At 43.5% G+C, this 15,509-nt stretch overlaps 1 protein-coding gene across 1 annotated transcript in view; it reads right to left on the reverse strand.

Moving 5' to 3' along the window:
• Nucleotides 1-3,929: 3,929 nt before the first annotated feature.
• The window catches only part of fam20cb (FAM20C golgi associated secretory pathway kinase b), a 56,385-nt gene continuing 44,805 nt past the window's right edge, over nucleotides 3,930-15,509 (reverse strand). The window contains exons 4-10 of the mRNA XM_079577622.1: nucleotides 10,531-10,623; nucleotides 7,964-8,079; nucleotides 7,163-7,343; nucleotides 6,906-7,015; nucleotides 6,699-6,840; nucleotides 5,831-5,981; nucleotides 3,930-5,544 (exon numbers count right to left, since the gene is read on the reverse strand). Of these exons, the coding sequence (XP_079433748.1) occupies nucleotides 5,428-5,544; nucleotides 5,831-5,981; nucleotides 6,699-6,840; nucleotides 6,906-7,015; nucleotides 7,163-7,343; nucleotides 7,964-8,079; nucleotides 10,531-10,623 (910 nt within the window). The 3' untranslated portion in view covers nucleotides 3,930-5,427. The remainder of the gene's footprint in view (nucleotides 5,545-5,830; nucleotides 5,982-6,698; nucleotides 6,841-6,905; nucleotides 7,016-7,162; nucleotides 7,344-7,963; nucleotides 8,080-10,530; nucleotides 10,624-15,509) is intronic.

Here is a 15,509-nt window from a genome sequence, read left to right on the forward strand (position 1 = left end):
TCTCAAAGCGCGGCTGTCCAGAGAGTTTGTCGCGAGCGCAGCAACAGCAACAGCGCGTCCTGCCGCTCCGCTCTGCCTCATGCTCTGCTCAGCCGCCACTCACTCTGAGCTCACATCCAGCCCCCCGCTCCACGTCCGTCCCCTCCTCGTCCCGACACAGGACGCCCCGCCACCTTCCGTACAGGCCCGACGCCTATTACGCTGGTACATGTATCCGCACACGGGTCACCGAACACAGGTTAACCCTCATTGGGTCGACACCTGATTCTCTGAACAAGTCCAGATGAAATATGAAACATAACGGGACAGATGCACCAAGCTTTTGTTCATCTAAAGCAAAGCCACTGGTTAGTATAGCTCACATTTACGTTGTTTTATCGACTTTACACTAAATACATGATGGGAGAGTCATGTAAATATGATCCTTTTTATCAGATCATTTCTAGATCAAACATGTCTCTTTATCATACTATACTTTCCTGCAGTCAGTAATAAATAGTTTGCTGTATAAATTAACACATTCATAGATAAACTAATAAATGCTAATAAATAAAGAGAAGGACACATTTCAATCCTCTGGAAGAATGCAGAAGGTCAAAGTTAACTGACCATGCAGATGATAGGGCTGCACAACAATGAGATACAACAACTATTTTGAATACTGCGATAATAATATAATTGCAATATATTTCTAAATCCATTTGAACAGAGTAAGCTGTGCAAAATTCTTAACCCCCTTTTTCTCCAGTTCAACCCAAATCTTAACACTTAACACTTAACACGCAACAAAAAAGGAACAAAAATGCAACAAAACAGGTAACAAAAAAGTGATGAAAAAGCAACAACAACAAAAAACAAAAATGCAACAAAAAACACAACAAAACAGGAAAAAGACACAGCAAAATCGCACAGAAATCAGACGAAGAAGTGACGGGAAGAAGTACTGAAAGTTCCGAATGAATTAGAATTAACATATACGTGCAGTGATAGCACGTAGAAGCTTAACTCTTCATCCCGAGGCTATAGCACTGGACAATCCCTCTCTCCCTCCGCGCTCATAGATTTCTGGGTGGTCCGCTGTGCTCATAGTCTGCCTTTTTGTTTTATTTTGCTTCTTTTTATATCCTCATCTCTTTAACTGTACATAAAACATGCAGACTGCCCCAAACCAACAAACAGGACCCTTTGCATCTTTGTTTTCTTTTTCTCTCTGGTAAATCTTTAGCTTGTGTGTGTGTCCACCCTGGCCTCCGTTGAGTCAACGACGGGAAGTTTTGTAGATGCTATCTATAATGCTCCATAATGGCCATAAATTGTTTCCGTGTCCATAAAACCGGGCATGTGTATTTTGAAGGGATCTTAGCGAGTCTCTGGGGGCGACACAGGCCGGGACAAACAGCCCGGGGTCTGCTATAGGCCTCTGTGTGTGGGCCCATTGGTGCACAGCAGCAGCAGTAGCCTATAGGAGCTCAATCAGTCAGGCCCAAAGACATTAAAGCCATGACTGTTTATTTCTGATTGGCTAATGAAGCAGTCAAAAGGTCAGCACTGCACCTCCCTGTAGTTTCGGGCCCATTACAGTGGCTCTGTGACTTCCCCAGCTTTGTATTATTATTCGTAAAAAGGGCCTTCAGTTATGGCACTACATTAGGGATGCACAATATATCGGACATATTGCAATAGTAGACGCAATATCCATATCACAAGAACGTATATGAATAGACCTTTTTTTGCTATCAAATATTGCATTTCTTGCCTTAACTCCAGAAAATGAAACCTAAAATTCTGCGGAAACATTGATGAGATGCTTTGATACATAGTCATACAGATTAATTATGTATTTTTTCTTTATATTGTGGGAAATTCCCTACATACCATGGAATTGTATAGAGTTGTGTATAGACTTTTTGCCCAGTCTGAGCATTAACCTCATTATCTATATCTTCTTCCTTTTTTTGTCATTTGAGTGTGTACATCGGGAAAAATGTGTTAGTCAGACACTGTAGGATCATTTGTGAAGAAGGCTAATGTGAAGTCACATACCAGGTCACAGAGTGCTTCAGGTTGGTTTGTGGTGCGATCTGATAAGGACTCACTCCCATGACGAGTCTTCCTCTGCGTCCTGTCTGCGGCCGGCCACACTCATTAAAGCCCCTCACGGCGGAGGCGACTGTACTGGGCCTGCGATGCTTGTCTTACACACACAGCTACAAATGTGTGTGTAAACCGTCACAGTAACACTTTTCCGAGGCTGTTTGTTGAGGAAAGACTGTCGAACAACACAGTAGGGATGTCACAATTCTACATGTTTGAGTCACAATTACTGAGAGGAAAAATATTATGATTTTACTGATGATTTTATTATTCACGATGATCAAAAGAGAGAAAATACAGAGTTTCCCAATCCTTTACAGTACAAGAAACAAGAGATTATATGGACATTTTTATATTTATTTAAGGGTTGTTTTACTTGTAAACCAATGTATTCTTTCATCTTTATACGTTTACCCTTATGAAAAAAACAGATCAAATGATATTACAATAATGAATAGAAAAAAAGAACATTACTATCAGCCAAATCTAAAGGAACAAACTGGCGTGAATGTTTTCACAGATCATCTATATTAAGATATTTCCTTTGCTCTGTGTCTGACTAATTCACTATAATTACAAAAGAGTTCCTAAACAAATGGACCAATGAAATCAGCTGGTTTCCCTGCTCACACACAGTTTCCCTTTTTTTTTTATTTTTTATGTGGCATAGCATACGCACCAATGCATAGTTCTTTTGGGACTCTTCCTTTGGCAACCTTATACAATTGTCATGTGAAAATGGATAATATTTGGTCTCAGCACATTGGACTTGAACTTGCCGCTGACTTGTTGTGTTTTAGGGGGTGTCATACCCGTTGGCACAAATATGCTACGGCTCATGACACATGGCGGTTTACCGCGGGTCCTAACATTTTTACTCTTAACCTACCGTGAGCTTTTATAACCGCGGTAATTGTCAAATCAGTTGATCTTAACAACAGAGCACTGGAATATGAGAACAAGCCTCTCAACACCGGCACGGGGGTGCAGTGGTTAGCCCTTGTGCTTCACAGCTAGAAGGTCTGGGTTCTATTCCCACCTGGACGGGGCCTTTCTGTGTGGAGTTTGCATGTTCTCCCCCGTCTGTGTAGGTTTCCTCTACCACTAAAAACATGTACAGTAGGAGGAATGAGAGTGTGCTTGAGAGTGTGAATGGGGGACGACGCATCAAAATTAGCCTAAGGCTACAATCTGGCATGTCGTGTATCCATGTATATTCATTAACGTGCACTGTCCCAACCAAATAAACAAATAAATAGATAATAAATAAACTTTTTTTTATATTATTTCACACATTATGAAAATCGCCGTACATGATTGAGTGTACAGATGATGACTTGCTGTGTAGCTAAAACAAAGCTTTTCTGCTTTTGTACTGTTTCTAATCTTTGGACTCTGCAGTAATTGTCTTGTTTAAAGTCTGCTTAATGCATGAAATGGATAAAAGACATTTTAGTTGTTGTAGCACATAAGCTGAATGAAAGTGTTCATGTCGTCAGTTTTGAAAACAAACGAGCTTCATAAGTTTTATACTAAAATGGAGCAAATTATAAGATGTCTGTGTACAACCTCAAATAGTTGCTCTTCATATGACTAATTTATGAACAGCCTCTTCAAATTAATGGTGATAATAATATATAACAAATGCTATTAAATCAAATGAATTATATTTCTTGTAAAATGCAACTCATATGTTCGGCCAGCAGAGGTCAGTCTCATCCACAGTACTATTGTTTCCTTACTAACAATAATAGTGTTATTTTAGATTTTGAGACACAGTCCATTAACATGATGCTTAAGTTCATAAAAACACAATACAACCACAGTTCAGCTCATTTTGTTTATTGCACTTTAACCATGATGCAAAGAAAAGGAAGAGGAAATCCACAGAAACAATGAGTTGAATTAAAACAAAAGAAGCATTTTCACTTTGACAACACTTCATCTACTGTTCTCGGTGAAGAATCCAGCCACACTCCCGCACACTCTGCATCGACACATGACTCTGGAGACCGGAGCGAGTCCAGATGCGGTCGGCAAACACACACACATGTATTCCCCGCCTGTCTCTGTAGCTCGTACCTGGGAGGAATGGATCCAGACATTCAAGTATTTCTATCATTGCACAGGCACTAGATTTTCCTACAGTATATATATTAACTTTCAGCCAAAGACCCAACTGCCCACATTAACAGTTAAGCTCTCAGCTGGTATGAATGAAATATACATCCTGGAAAATAATCTCTCCACAACAGCAACATCAAATATATTACAAAGAAATCATCATATAAAAACTCTTCTGGCTTCTGGCGCCATAAACCTTCTCCCGTTAACGTAAAGGAAAACAGTAGTTAGTAACAGAGGAGATGTAAACAAAGGCATAGACGTGCTCATTTGACCGTTTGCGATACTGTGTTAAAGCGGGTGAAACATTTGTTGAGTGGTGAGTTCTGTAGGATTGATTCAAGAGGCACAAATCTGGCAGCTGCTTTAGCACGTGCCCCTTTTGCCCTCTTGTGGACAGATGAGGAAATACACCTCTGTCTTGCATTGATGATTTTTTTTTTCTAACTGAATCTTGTATGCTGCTGCTTAATTAATTTTAAATAAATATGAATTTTAATAAATACTCTTTCAAGGACACAGAACATTTATGGGCAAATTATTAGACAAATCCTGGAGTAGGCCTGCACTCCAATCAAATAATATCATTTCCAGTACCAATGCCATGAGCTGAAACAGCTCAGGAACAAAAGACACTTCTGCCACAAATAATTGTTTTGATTATTAAGACAACAGGAACCCCTTCTCCCTGTTCAACCCCAAAACACTAGGCAAAACCATCCTGAAACACACAGTTCAGCTGCAGAAAGAAGAAGCAGTTCTTTACAAGTCCCCCAGAATTCACTGAATTCAACACAGGGTCCTGGACAAGAAGCACAGCGGGGCCTCTTGTGAGACTCGCATGGTTTGTCGTGTTGCGATGAGCCAGTGAGTGCCAGCTGTGGTACTGTCCCGCATTAGTGTCATGACCAGGTGCTTTTGGAGCCATTTAGTCCAAGATCAATCCCCAAATGCAGAAAGTTCTTTGCATTGTAAGCAGTAGTGCACATAGAGTCGTTGCACTGTGTAGTTCCTATCCAGCAGGCGTGCAGGTCCAGACAGCTTGTATTCACCTCAGGCAGGTGACAGCACAGCAGTCCCTGTGAGAGCCGCAGCACTGATGCTCTCATCTGTGCTGAGGAAGGGAGTCCAGTTCAAACTGGTGCGCTCCGTCCAGTCTTCATTCCCTCAGGCTTCAGTTCAATTGGCGCTGTCAGACCCCACAGTCAGCTACCTCCTGCGGGGGCCACTGTGGCCCGGCTCTGGGCCTGGCTCTCCCTGGAGGTCATCCTCCACCACGTAACTGTAGCCCTCCTTTTCAATGCATTCAGCCAGCACCCTCAGCACCTAGAGACACAGAGCACAGCACCAAATCAGACCTGGATGAATAATGGAGGAGAGAGCTACAGTAAGGTCAGCAATAAACACGCAATGTCTCTGAGGATCTTTATTCATTTAAACACACTCAAGGCCGGTGCTACGAAAAGAGTGTACCCTTAAAATATGAAAGTGTATCTATGTACTTAAGCCCATAACTGATTTCTTTTTTATTTCATCTTATTCTGACCATTACCATGGACCATATAATAATACAAAGTATACATTCGGAGACTGTATTGAAATGTGAAATGACCTGGCGCAGTCTCCGGTCCATGGCGTCCAGGTGGGGCTGGATGAGGATGGGGCTGAGGCGGTCTCTCAACAGGGATTCTGCCATTAGCGAGGACAGCTTATATTCCTCTTTAGCCAGCAGCTGCACACGCAAGTGGGTCGACTTCCTTACTCTGCAGAAAGAGAGCAGCAGGGGGGAGAAGTCAGTGGCCACAGAGCACAGTGATATCCCTGTTCTGCAAAACCAAAGTCTATATATCATCAACTTCATATTGCAGCATGCTACTTTAGGAGTCGAGTTGGCCTCTTAAGAATATATACAGGATAAGGTATAAAGTGTCATCTGAAAAAATAGCCATCTTGGCTTTGATGAGCACAAGTGAAAGAGATAGCTATGTTTTTCAAAATTACAGTATGAGGTTTATCGTGGAATGTTCCAGAATAGCTTGAATGCAGAATGGAAGCTTTGGCCAATTACAACATTGGAAACACAAGGATCCTTGACTCTGAGTTAAGTTATTCTATAAAACTCAAACCAGATATATTATTATATATAACATATATGTAACATATGTTTTAAAATCAAGGTTCAGTTCATCAAACATTCTTGCATTTAGCTTTAGACTTAGAAGCAAGCTCCAAATCACGCTGTAAACTCTAAGTAAGTAAGTAAGTACGTAAGTAAGCGCCATATTTGTCATTGTACAATTGTACAACAAAATTCCGTTGAGGTGTTGGGTTAGTCCTGAGGTGCAGCGACGGAGCGCGCCGCCCTTGTGGGCCAACCTGACCTGCATGTTTTTGGCTACTAGCTTAGATTTGCTTGAAGAATTAGACATGAAAGCCTGAAATGTCATCTTTTCAGGCATAAACAAGCCCAGTTTGCTCACCTGCAGCACTGTGTCAGTGGCACCAGAATGGACAGCTCGTCATGCGAGTGTTTCCCAAAGCCTCTCCCATTGTCCAGGTGAATTATGAAGGTCTCGTTCCCAAACTTTTCAAAGGTCTCGTAGTGGTGACGATCCATGTTCCCTGCAATAGTGATTTTGTAACATAAGCATTTCTTTTGGATGAAGAAGTTTGTATGGACATCTTACCCATCAGAAAGTCGAAGATTGTCATGTCCATAATGTCCAGCAGCCTTGTCCCACCATCATATGGTGGTGTTTGTTTTACCTCTTCACAGTAGTCAGGGTCCACCTCCCATCTAAAAGTTTGATTAGATTAGATTTTAGGACCAGGATTTCAGCAAAGGTCTTCTTGGTCTAATCTAGCCATGTTTTAGTTTAGAGATGAGGCTTTTCTTTGTCTAAAAAGTTTGTCTGACTAGCCCAGTGCATGTCTGTTCACTCACTCTGCCTTCTTGCGCTTGTGATACGAGCGCCTCCACGGGTTCCTCCAGGTCTTCCGTTTGGCCAGGGCGAGGTCCGGGAGGAAAGCGGCCAGAGAGCCCTCGATCTGGTCGGGCTTGCCGCACAGAGCGTGCTCAGTGGAGCAGTAGTAGGAGCACTCGCCGTAGAAACACACATTATTGGCTGCATAAGCAAAGACACAGACGTTCTTTATAAATGAGAGGAAAGACGCGTTCTAAAAAAGTACTCCGTGATAAATACTGCTATTAGATGATACGCCCGTTTGGGACGCATTTTAAGATAGATGATATTACACTGGCCCAGGCTTTTTGTATTAATTGCTGAGATCCACAGTACTTTTAATCCTGTGAGGATATTCCATATATAATATGCAAAGTAAAAAGTTGCAAAGCTTATGAACTGTCATGTTTTGGCCCCAGAGTCCCCTGATAAAACTAATCTTGTGCAAATGAATATTGAGGACACGGGATGCTCCACATTCTAAAACAGACCCCCCTGTTGTTTTATGCATTACCTGAAGCATGTTGGAAGCACTAAAAGTTATACATAAAGCTCTTCTCTTTGAAAGCTCTAAAAGGTCACATATTATGCATCATTCACCTTTTGTCAAATATTTTTGCCATATATCGCTAAATGCAATAATGCAATTGAAGATTCAAGAAAAATAGTAAGGTAAAAGTGAGTGGGGGGAGTTAAGAAATATATCGAACCTCAAAACAATAAGCCCTTAAAGATGAACTCTCTACAATGTAGCTGATGTAGTCACTTGATTTGTCAGATACCTGGTGATATGAAGAACGTCTTCCAGAGTTTTTTGTCCCGGGTCACATCACGGATCTCCTTCGTCATGTTGACCAGTCGGCCCGCCACAGGAGGCACACGACGGAAGTCCAAGATCCTAGACACAGAGTAAGTATTGTGTTTTTTAAACCCTCTACCAGGCATTTACAGTATTCAGGTATTTTACGGCGAGTTAAAGAAGTGATTAGTTTCTCCTTCACTGAAAAAGGGAGCCCACCCCAGATGGGACTCGAACCCACAATCCCTGGCTTAGGAGGCCAGTGCCTTATCCATTAGGCCACTGGGGCATGCTTGAAAATATAATGTGGATGGGTAAAGTACAGGCATCTGCCACCAGAGGGCACTCTCATGCCACTGAACACCATCAGCTGTGATTCAAGCCCAGAGTGTCTACATTAAAACTTGAATGTAGTTTATAATAATGCTTCAATACAGTTTTATATTGATGTTTTTCCACTTTGAATGTGCTTCGTGCCCCACGTGCTGTTTGCGTGCTGAACTCTTGTGTTGAGCACCACCGAGATCGAACATCACCGCGGCCTCTTTAAAAATTGATCACCCTGACAGCCCCTAATGGCCACGGCCCGCGGGCACAGAGACAGAAGAGAGAGGACGGATGGACGCACAAGATGAAAGCTGACAGCAGAGGGACACAGGAGCAGGTGAGGAGGAGCATCAAACAGACAGACACAGAGAAGAGGAGACAGACGGATGGACACAGAGACATCAGAGAGTGCTGTTTGCCGTGCGGGGTCAGCACTAACAGCCATGCTAACAAGAACAGGACAGCCAACATCCTTTACCCTCCTAAAACTCTCTGTTCGACCCCTGTCCCGTGGACTTAGGTCGCACTGCTGGTGGTGGCTCAGGGAGGGGACGGTCTCTGACAGTCTCAGGGATCGGACTGTCTCAGCGAGGGGACAGTCTGGACAGTCTAAGTGAGGGGACAGTCTCAGGGATGGCACAGTCTCAGAGAAGGGACAAAGGGACAGTCTCAGCGAGGGGACAGTCGGGACAGTCTCAGTGAGGGGACAGTCTCACTCCCCATGAAGGAAGAGGATGGAGGGATATTTTTTGGACGAGTGGAGCCTTGTAACGCAGCATGTGCAGAGGTCTCTTTTCTGCCTAATGCAGCAATACCAAATGCACTCCCCATTTAAATCCAATCACATAATTAATGATGCGATGTCGCTTGTATTGGAGAAGACAGTGCAGTGTGTACGTGCACACAAGGCTTTGCGAATGGCATTTTAACAGAGCCTGATATGTCTGCGGCCCCCTGGGAGGCACTGTAGCCTAAGCCTCTGCACCAGCAGCAGCTCTGTAGCCAGCCACTAATTTAGAACAGACAAAATAAGGGAAAAAATAAAGCAGTGCTTTTGGCAAACCCAACGTGGCTTATATTTAGAATGGGCACAGGGCCTTTCATGCCTTTGGTTTTCTCTGCTTCCTCTTAACCCACACATATGCTCCTGGAGCAGGACGAGCAGATGTGGGACAGACTGTTGAAGAAAAGGCTGTAGTGCAGTTGAAGTGTGTCATTGTGCCTGAAGGAAGAGCAGAAGCACATCTGTATCAGTGTGAAGCACACGTGTGTGACCTCAGCTTCACCTTCAACACTAACACCAGCTCCGCTACAGCACAAAACCAGAGCTGATAAAACAACAGGCCATCAGGAGCAGTCCAGCCAAACACACTTTTTATGAAGTCAGTGCAAACAGGCGGCTGTGGCCTAAAGTGTGGCCTTGTAAAGCCAGTGTCTGCAGTTAGCTAAGCAGGAAGCCTGCACTATTGTTCAGTCAGAGGCTGCTGGAGTCCAGCATTCATTCTCTATGACTCATGGCCTCAGAGCCCAGTGCCTTTTCTGCACACGAGTCATGCTGCGCAGAAGGACACAAATACAAAAGAGGAGCACATGTACCAATAACCACACAGGCAATCTGAGAACAGCAAGGCGCTCAAGCACAGGGAGAAATGGTGTGTGCTACTGACTCCATTCATACAGTACACAGACACCCAGACACCCAGCAATACACTGATTTATCAGTGAGCAATCAAGACATTTCTATATTGAATGTGGTGGTCACTCATTAAGTTCTCAAGCAACATTATATTATCAAGTCTTTCCATTTGCATAAAATATGGGAAGCATTGTATTAAAACAAACACATTTCTTATTGCAGTAAAACTGTTTTGCCCTTTGCGCTCAGAGCTGAACAGGTTTTCCATCCCCCTGAGGTTAATGAGCGAAGAGGCAATTTGGCAATCAGAGAGGAACCAAAACGCTGCAGGATGTTAATGTTGAGGGCCGCGAGAGCTGTGTGCTCCGAGGAGATGAAGAAGACCATTGCAGTTCACCAACTCAACTGTCACATTTCGGGATCTGGACAATCTCTGTAGTTACTCTGTAGACATTTAGTTTCAATAACTCTTCACTTATTGCATTACATACACATGGCAATGTGCAAGTGTTCTTTTTATTTAGAATGTTTTGTTTGCCATAGTAGAGTGGCATCCACTACCGTAGCAGTGTGCACAGTCAACTTACTTGTCCAGATGAAAAGCAGCGATCTCAGCGTTGTGCCTCTCAAAGTCAGAGAAGTAGAAGAAGTCCGGAGGGGTTTCCTGCTCACGAGTTTGCCTGCAGAAACACAGAGAAGAAAAAAAACATTAGTAACTTGTTCCAAACTTGGCAAATGACACAAGTTATACGCCAGTTAATTTTTTTTCTTTTTTTTTTTTTACACCTGTGTACTTTCTCTCCACAGACTTTGTGCACAATAACCAATCCACTGTAAACGTCTGTCCTTGCCTGGGCGCCAAGTTACAATGGCTGTTTTGTGACATCGTAGAAGCTTTTGACAACTCAAGGTCAGTGTCTTGTCCTCAGCTCCTCTCTCTACCTATTTCTATCCCGCCTGTGATCCTGTTCCCCCCCCAAAAAAGTGCTTTCTACACACATTCTGCCTTAAAGCTCTTTAGCAGCGGCTTTTAAAGAGGCTTAAACCGGGCCGCTGATGGAACGCCAGCCAGGACGGGCCGGGGGTGAAAAGCCAAAGTCAAAAAGGAAGTGCAGGTGAAAAGAGGCGGTATTGAAAATATGTTAATGTCTAATTCAATAAACCTTTGGAGGCGGCAAAGAGCGGAGCAGCCCAGCGTCGCTTTCCCGTCCCTTTGTCCGGAGCAGCAGCATTTCTTAGTTATTTTGTCCTCATTCTTTCTATTGACAAGACTTTCCAGGAAGGCAGCTGAGCGCAACGATTTTGGACCGCGACCATTTGGGCTTCAGCTAGTTGAGGGAGGATGAGAAGAATGGGAACTATCTTGGCAACTTCTATTTCTCTCCCCATTCCCTCCGGATGTCTCTCTCGTGTTTATAGCGCTCAAAATCCTGTATCTCACCGCCTCCACTTCGGGAGAAAGCTCTCTCTTCAATTTTTTTTTTTTTTTTGTGTGGGGAATTTGAGGCTTAATACTTTTCTCAGCGTGTCTGCCTTTCTCTCCCCTCCCCTTCGGCTGGCGGGGCTGATTGTAACTGCACAGCTGCACGGCCCGACATATGCACCAGTCATTAACTAAACCAACGTCGAGCCCAGAGACGCGCACTCACAATCCCTCAATTTCCTCCACTTATTGTTATCGCTCGCCTCGTGTCACAGCCTAATTGCTCGCAAACCGAAGTTAGCGGAAGGCGGTGACGGACAAGCGGAAGCCCTGGCCTGACCTTTTGAGTTAATTTCCCTATACGTACAATACCTTTTTTTTCCGTACTTCTTCTTCTGCACAGTTTCAATGGTCGCAATTAGCAAAACATACTCATTTTCTTGTCTATTCCTTTACTACCGTTACTTACAGACACATGTTTTAGCCAATGGCGGCTGGCTGCTCTGCTTTATGCCCACGACACTGGAGGCCGCCATTGCTGTAGTACCTCCATATCGCTGCTTGTGCCCCATTGAAAAGCATTGGAGTTTAGACACCTTAAAGGGACTATACGGAGTTTAAAAATGTTAAAATTAAGTATTTTCCTCCCCCTACATGTTCCAACAATGTCCTAATGTGTAGAATGAGCCCAGACCTGTTCACCACAACTGCCTCTAAAATCCTGCACTGTCACTAAAAACGGTGTTGCTTCGGCCTGAAGTGCCGTCATGCACGAAGGTGCAGTTACACATATGACCTGAGGTGGCAGTAGTGAGTATAAAATGGCTAACTTGCGTCTCGCCCAGGGGTGCCCAAAGTGGGGCCCGCGGGCCAAATTTGGCCCGCCGAAACAATTCTGTTGGCCCGCCAGAGGGTGACCTACTTTTGCGCTGCATCTGGTTAACTCTCTTCCATTCATTCTCAATGGTAAATATGGATGCAGTACACTTTTTGGCCACCAGCGTCAAATTGGGGGCACTGTTTCACTCCTTTCGCAAAGTTAAGGAAACTCTGTTGTGGTGTCTTGGTATTTATCAATGCGTTGTAGCATCAACTTTCACAGTTTTCCAACTTTTATTGCAAAAGTTGTTGACATCGACAACAGTATATGTTAAAAATTGACTTATGAAAGAATTGATGCTGAACTTACACTTTCAAAATAATCTAATGTGTCATTTTCTTTGAGTTAACGAATAAGGTGCTGTAGATACAGGTTTTTGTTTTTTTTGCACTAAATTGCTACAATGGTTGATTTTCTTTTATTAACATTATGCTTTTGCCATTGTTACCATTTGTTTTGATACAGCATGTTATTTGCATAGATAGAATCAAATGCAAATGTAGGCTATTGAAAAAATAAAAAGTAAATAAATAATAATAAAGTAACTTTATAATTTGCAGTTATATGTGTTTTTCGTGCTTGTCATCGCCGTGTTTGGCCCGCGACTCACAGGCACTTTTTCATTTTGGCCCTCGGAGACAAAAAGTTTGGGCACCCCTGGTCTAGCCCCTTTAAAGGGACTATACGGAGTTTAAAAATGGTAAAATGATCTAATTTCCTTCCCCCTAAATGTGCCAACAATGTCCTAAGGCAGGGGTAGGCAAGTTTGCTCGGGGGGCGATTTTCTTTATTGTAAAAAGACCAAGGGCCGAACCTGACAATTTTAGCCAAAAGTAAAGCTCACAAATGCCAGTGCTGTGCATAATATATGACCTCATTTGGTGTTCTGTTTGGAATTTTTTAAGTAATTGACAGTATTTTTCATATTTTTCCAGTACTTAGCCCCTTAAGCGAACACATTTTCTCCAGTTCAATCTTTCCCAGATCTTAAAAGCTTCTTGGAAAAAAATTAATCAAAAGGTCAATGCAGCGGCAACCTGAGGAAAAATTGTAGATCAGTTTTGACGGTCTTAGCTTTCAAATGAAGTGTTACTCCTATAGGCTGTAAGCTCCAGTTGATAGGCTTTTTAGATTTGGGTAAAGGAAAACTGGAGAAAATGTGCTTGGTTAAGGCAGGGGTTAAGAGGTTAAACTCTACAACGGTAAAACTACCTCTGATTTGTATGAAGTTATTTCTCACAATCATCTTGAGGGCCAAAGGTTCCATGCTGGAGGGCCGGATTTAGCCCCCGGGCCTGACGTTGCCTACCCCTGTCCTAAGGTGTAGAATGAGCACAGACCTGTTCACCGCCTCTAAAATCCTGCACTGTCACTCAAAAAGGTGTCACTTCGGGGCCGAATTGCCTTCATGCACGCACTTAATATAGAAGGTGCAGTTACACGTATGACCTGAGGTGGCAGTAGTGAGTACAAAATGGTTAACTTGCATCTAGCCCCTTTAAAAACAACTGTAACGCCTGGTTTCAATTTTTTTCAACACTAGACTAGGCTAGATATTCCTCCTGAGATAACGCTGGGTTAGTCACAATTTAAGAAGCCAGGCTGGTTTTCGTAAGAAGAATTTTAGAAATCTCGTACTTAATGAGGGCCGGACTGTTAGCATCGGAGCAGCGCGAGCTCCACGTCATGCAAGGGCCGAGTCTACGGTGAAGATCCCGCCCGCATGCCCTTTTTAGGAACATGCTTCGTCAGAGCTGGGGAGGGGGAGTCTGTAAATCCGCCATGACTTCCCCCACGGCCGTAGTCATTATGGTAAACGGGGAGGAGTGAGCAGAAGCCGTCCATTTATATATACAGTCTATGGTTTCAGCTCAGCCACACAACAACTCAGCAAACAATGATCGTCCTTTTGTTTACATTTACATGATTGTGTCAAACCTCTCGTACGAACAGGCCTACCCCACGCCAAGCCATAGATCAAACTCCCTTTGAAAAAAACGGCGTCAGCTCCTACAATAACCTTTCCTTTGTTAATTTCCCCAAACTTGGCCGGCCTCGTCGTCCCTCTCGCCCGTGCGGCCGCTGAGCCCGTGCCAGTAAAAAGATTGTATCGCTCCCCTCCTTTTGGACAGCCTTGGATTCGGGGACACGCTGCGTTCTCCCTCTCCCCCCCCCCTCCCCGATGTCAAGAATAAAATGATAGTGACTTTGAACGCAGCGAGCGGTGTCTATTTACACCGAGCCCTTTCCAAACAGGCCAATATCACTCAGACTGGCATATAAAGTGACTGTGAGCGCGTTATCGACGGAGCGAGCCTGGGCAAAGTCACTTCTTGGATTTATTTTGTGACAAATGTGGGAAGTGTTTGTCTTGGGCAAATAAATCCATCTTTCCGTTCAGAAGGCCGTATTATATAAGGCGGCACGCACGGTTCTGTCTGTAGTTTAGCGAGCGTGTAACAGATTGGTTTGAGAAATCATTAGCAGCTCCAAGGTAAAGTTGTTTACAGAAGAAAGGGATTCGGTGTAACATTTTCAGCCCACAAATAATGATTGGATTCGTTGTTGTTTTGCAGTTAGACAAAAGAACGGATTGTTATTATCGCGATATGATACTATAGATGATGAAAGACAGTTGTCAAATATCGCATTTTATCCCCCTCGTTTGGCATCTATCCCCTCTCAACCGCAAACTAACAAGCAATTACCACGGAGAAAGTAAAAGATGCAATTATCTCTCTGCATTGCTTAAAAATCTGGTAATAGGGCGATTTGTTAAACTATTAAATTGCTTCCTTAGCCCTTTATTGCAGATTAACGATTAGAAATTTGAGCAACTAGCTTAAGGCAGTTTTCCATGCTTTCCATGAGGCACACAGTCAGACCCCCCCCCCCCTGCGTAGTTTTACAGCTTTTTCACAACACTATACGTAACCCATACACTTAATTAAAAGAAAAACTCATAAACCGCTCACAGCTGCCCAAGTTTATGCAAAGAAACCGAGCGCCAATTTTTTTTTTTTTTCCCCCACTCAAATGAAAGCTTTACAGAAACCCGTATTTTTTTTTTGGTGGTCGGAAATTGGTTCTTGGCTCAACTCTGTGTCTTGTTCGCCTCTCGCCAGAACACCTGCCGGGCTCAAGACGTCCCATTGGCCGTTAACACACACACACACACTCACACACACTCACACACTCAAAAAAAAAAACCCTCTTACTCATCCGAACTGTGAAGTATTTTTAGCCCCGCGTGACATAACCGA

This window comes from Gobius niger (assembly GCF_951799975.1).
Source record: "Gobius niger genome assembly, chromosome: 19".
Taxonomy (NCBI): Eukaryota; Metazoa; Chordata; class Actinopteri; order Gobiiformes; family Gobiidae; genus Gobius; species Gobius niger.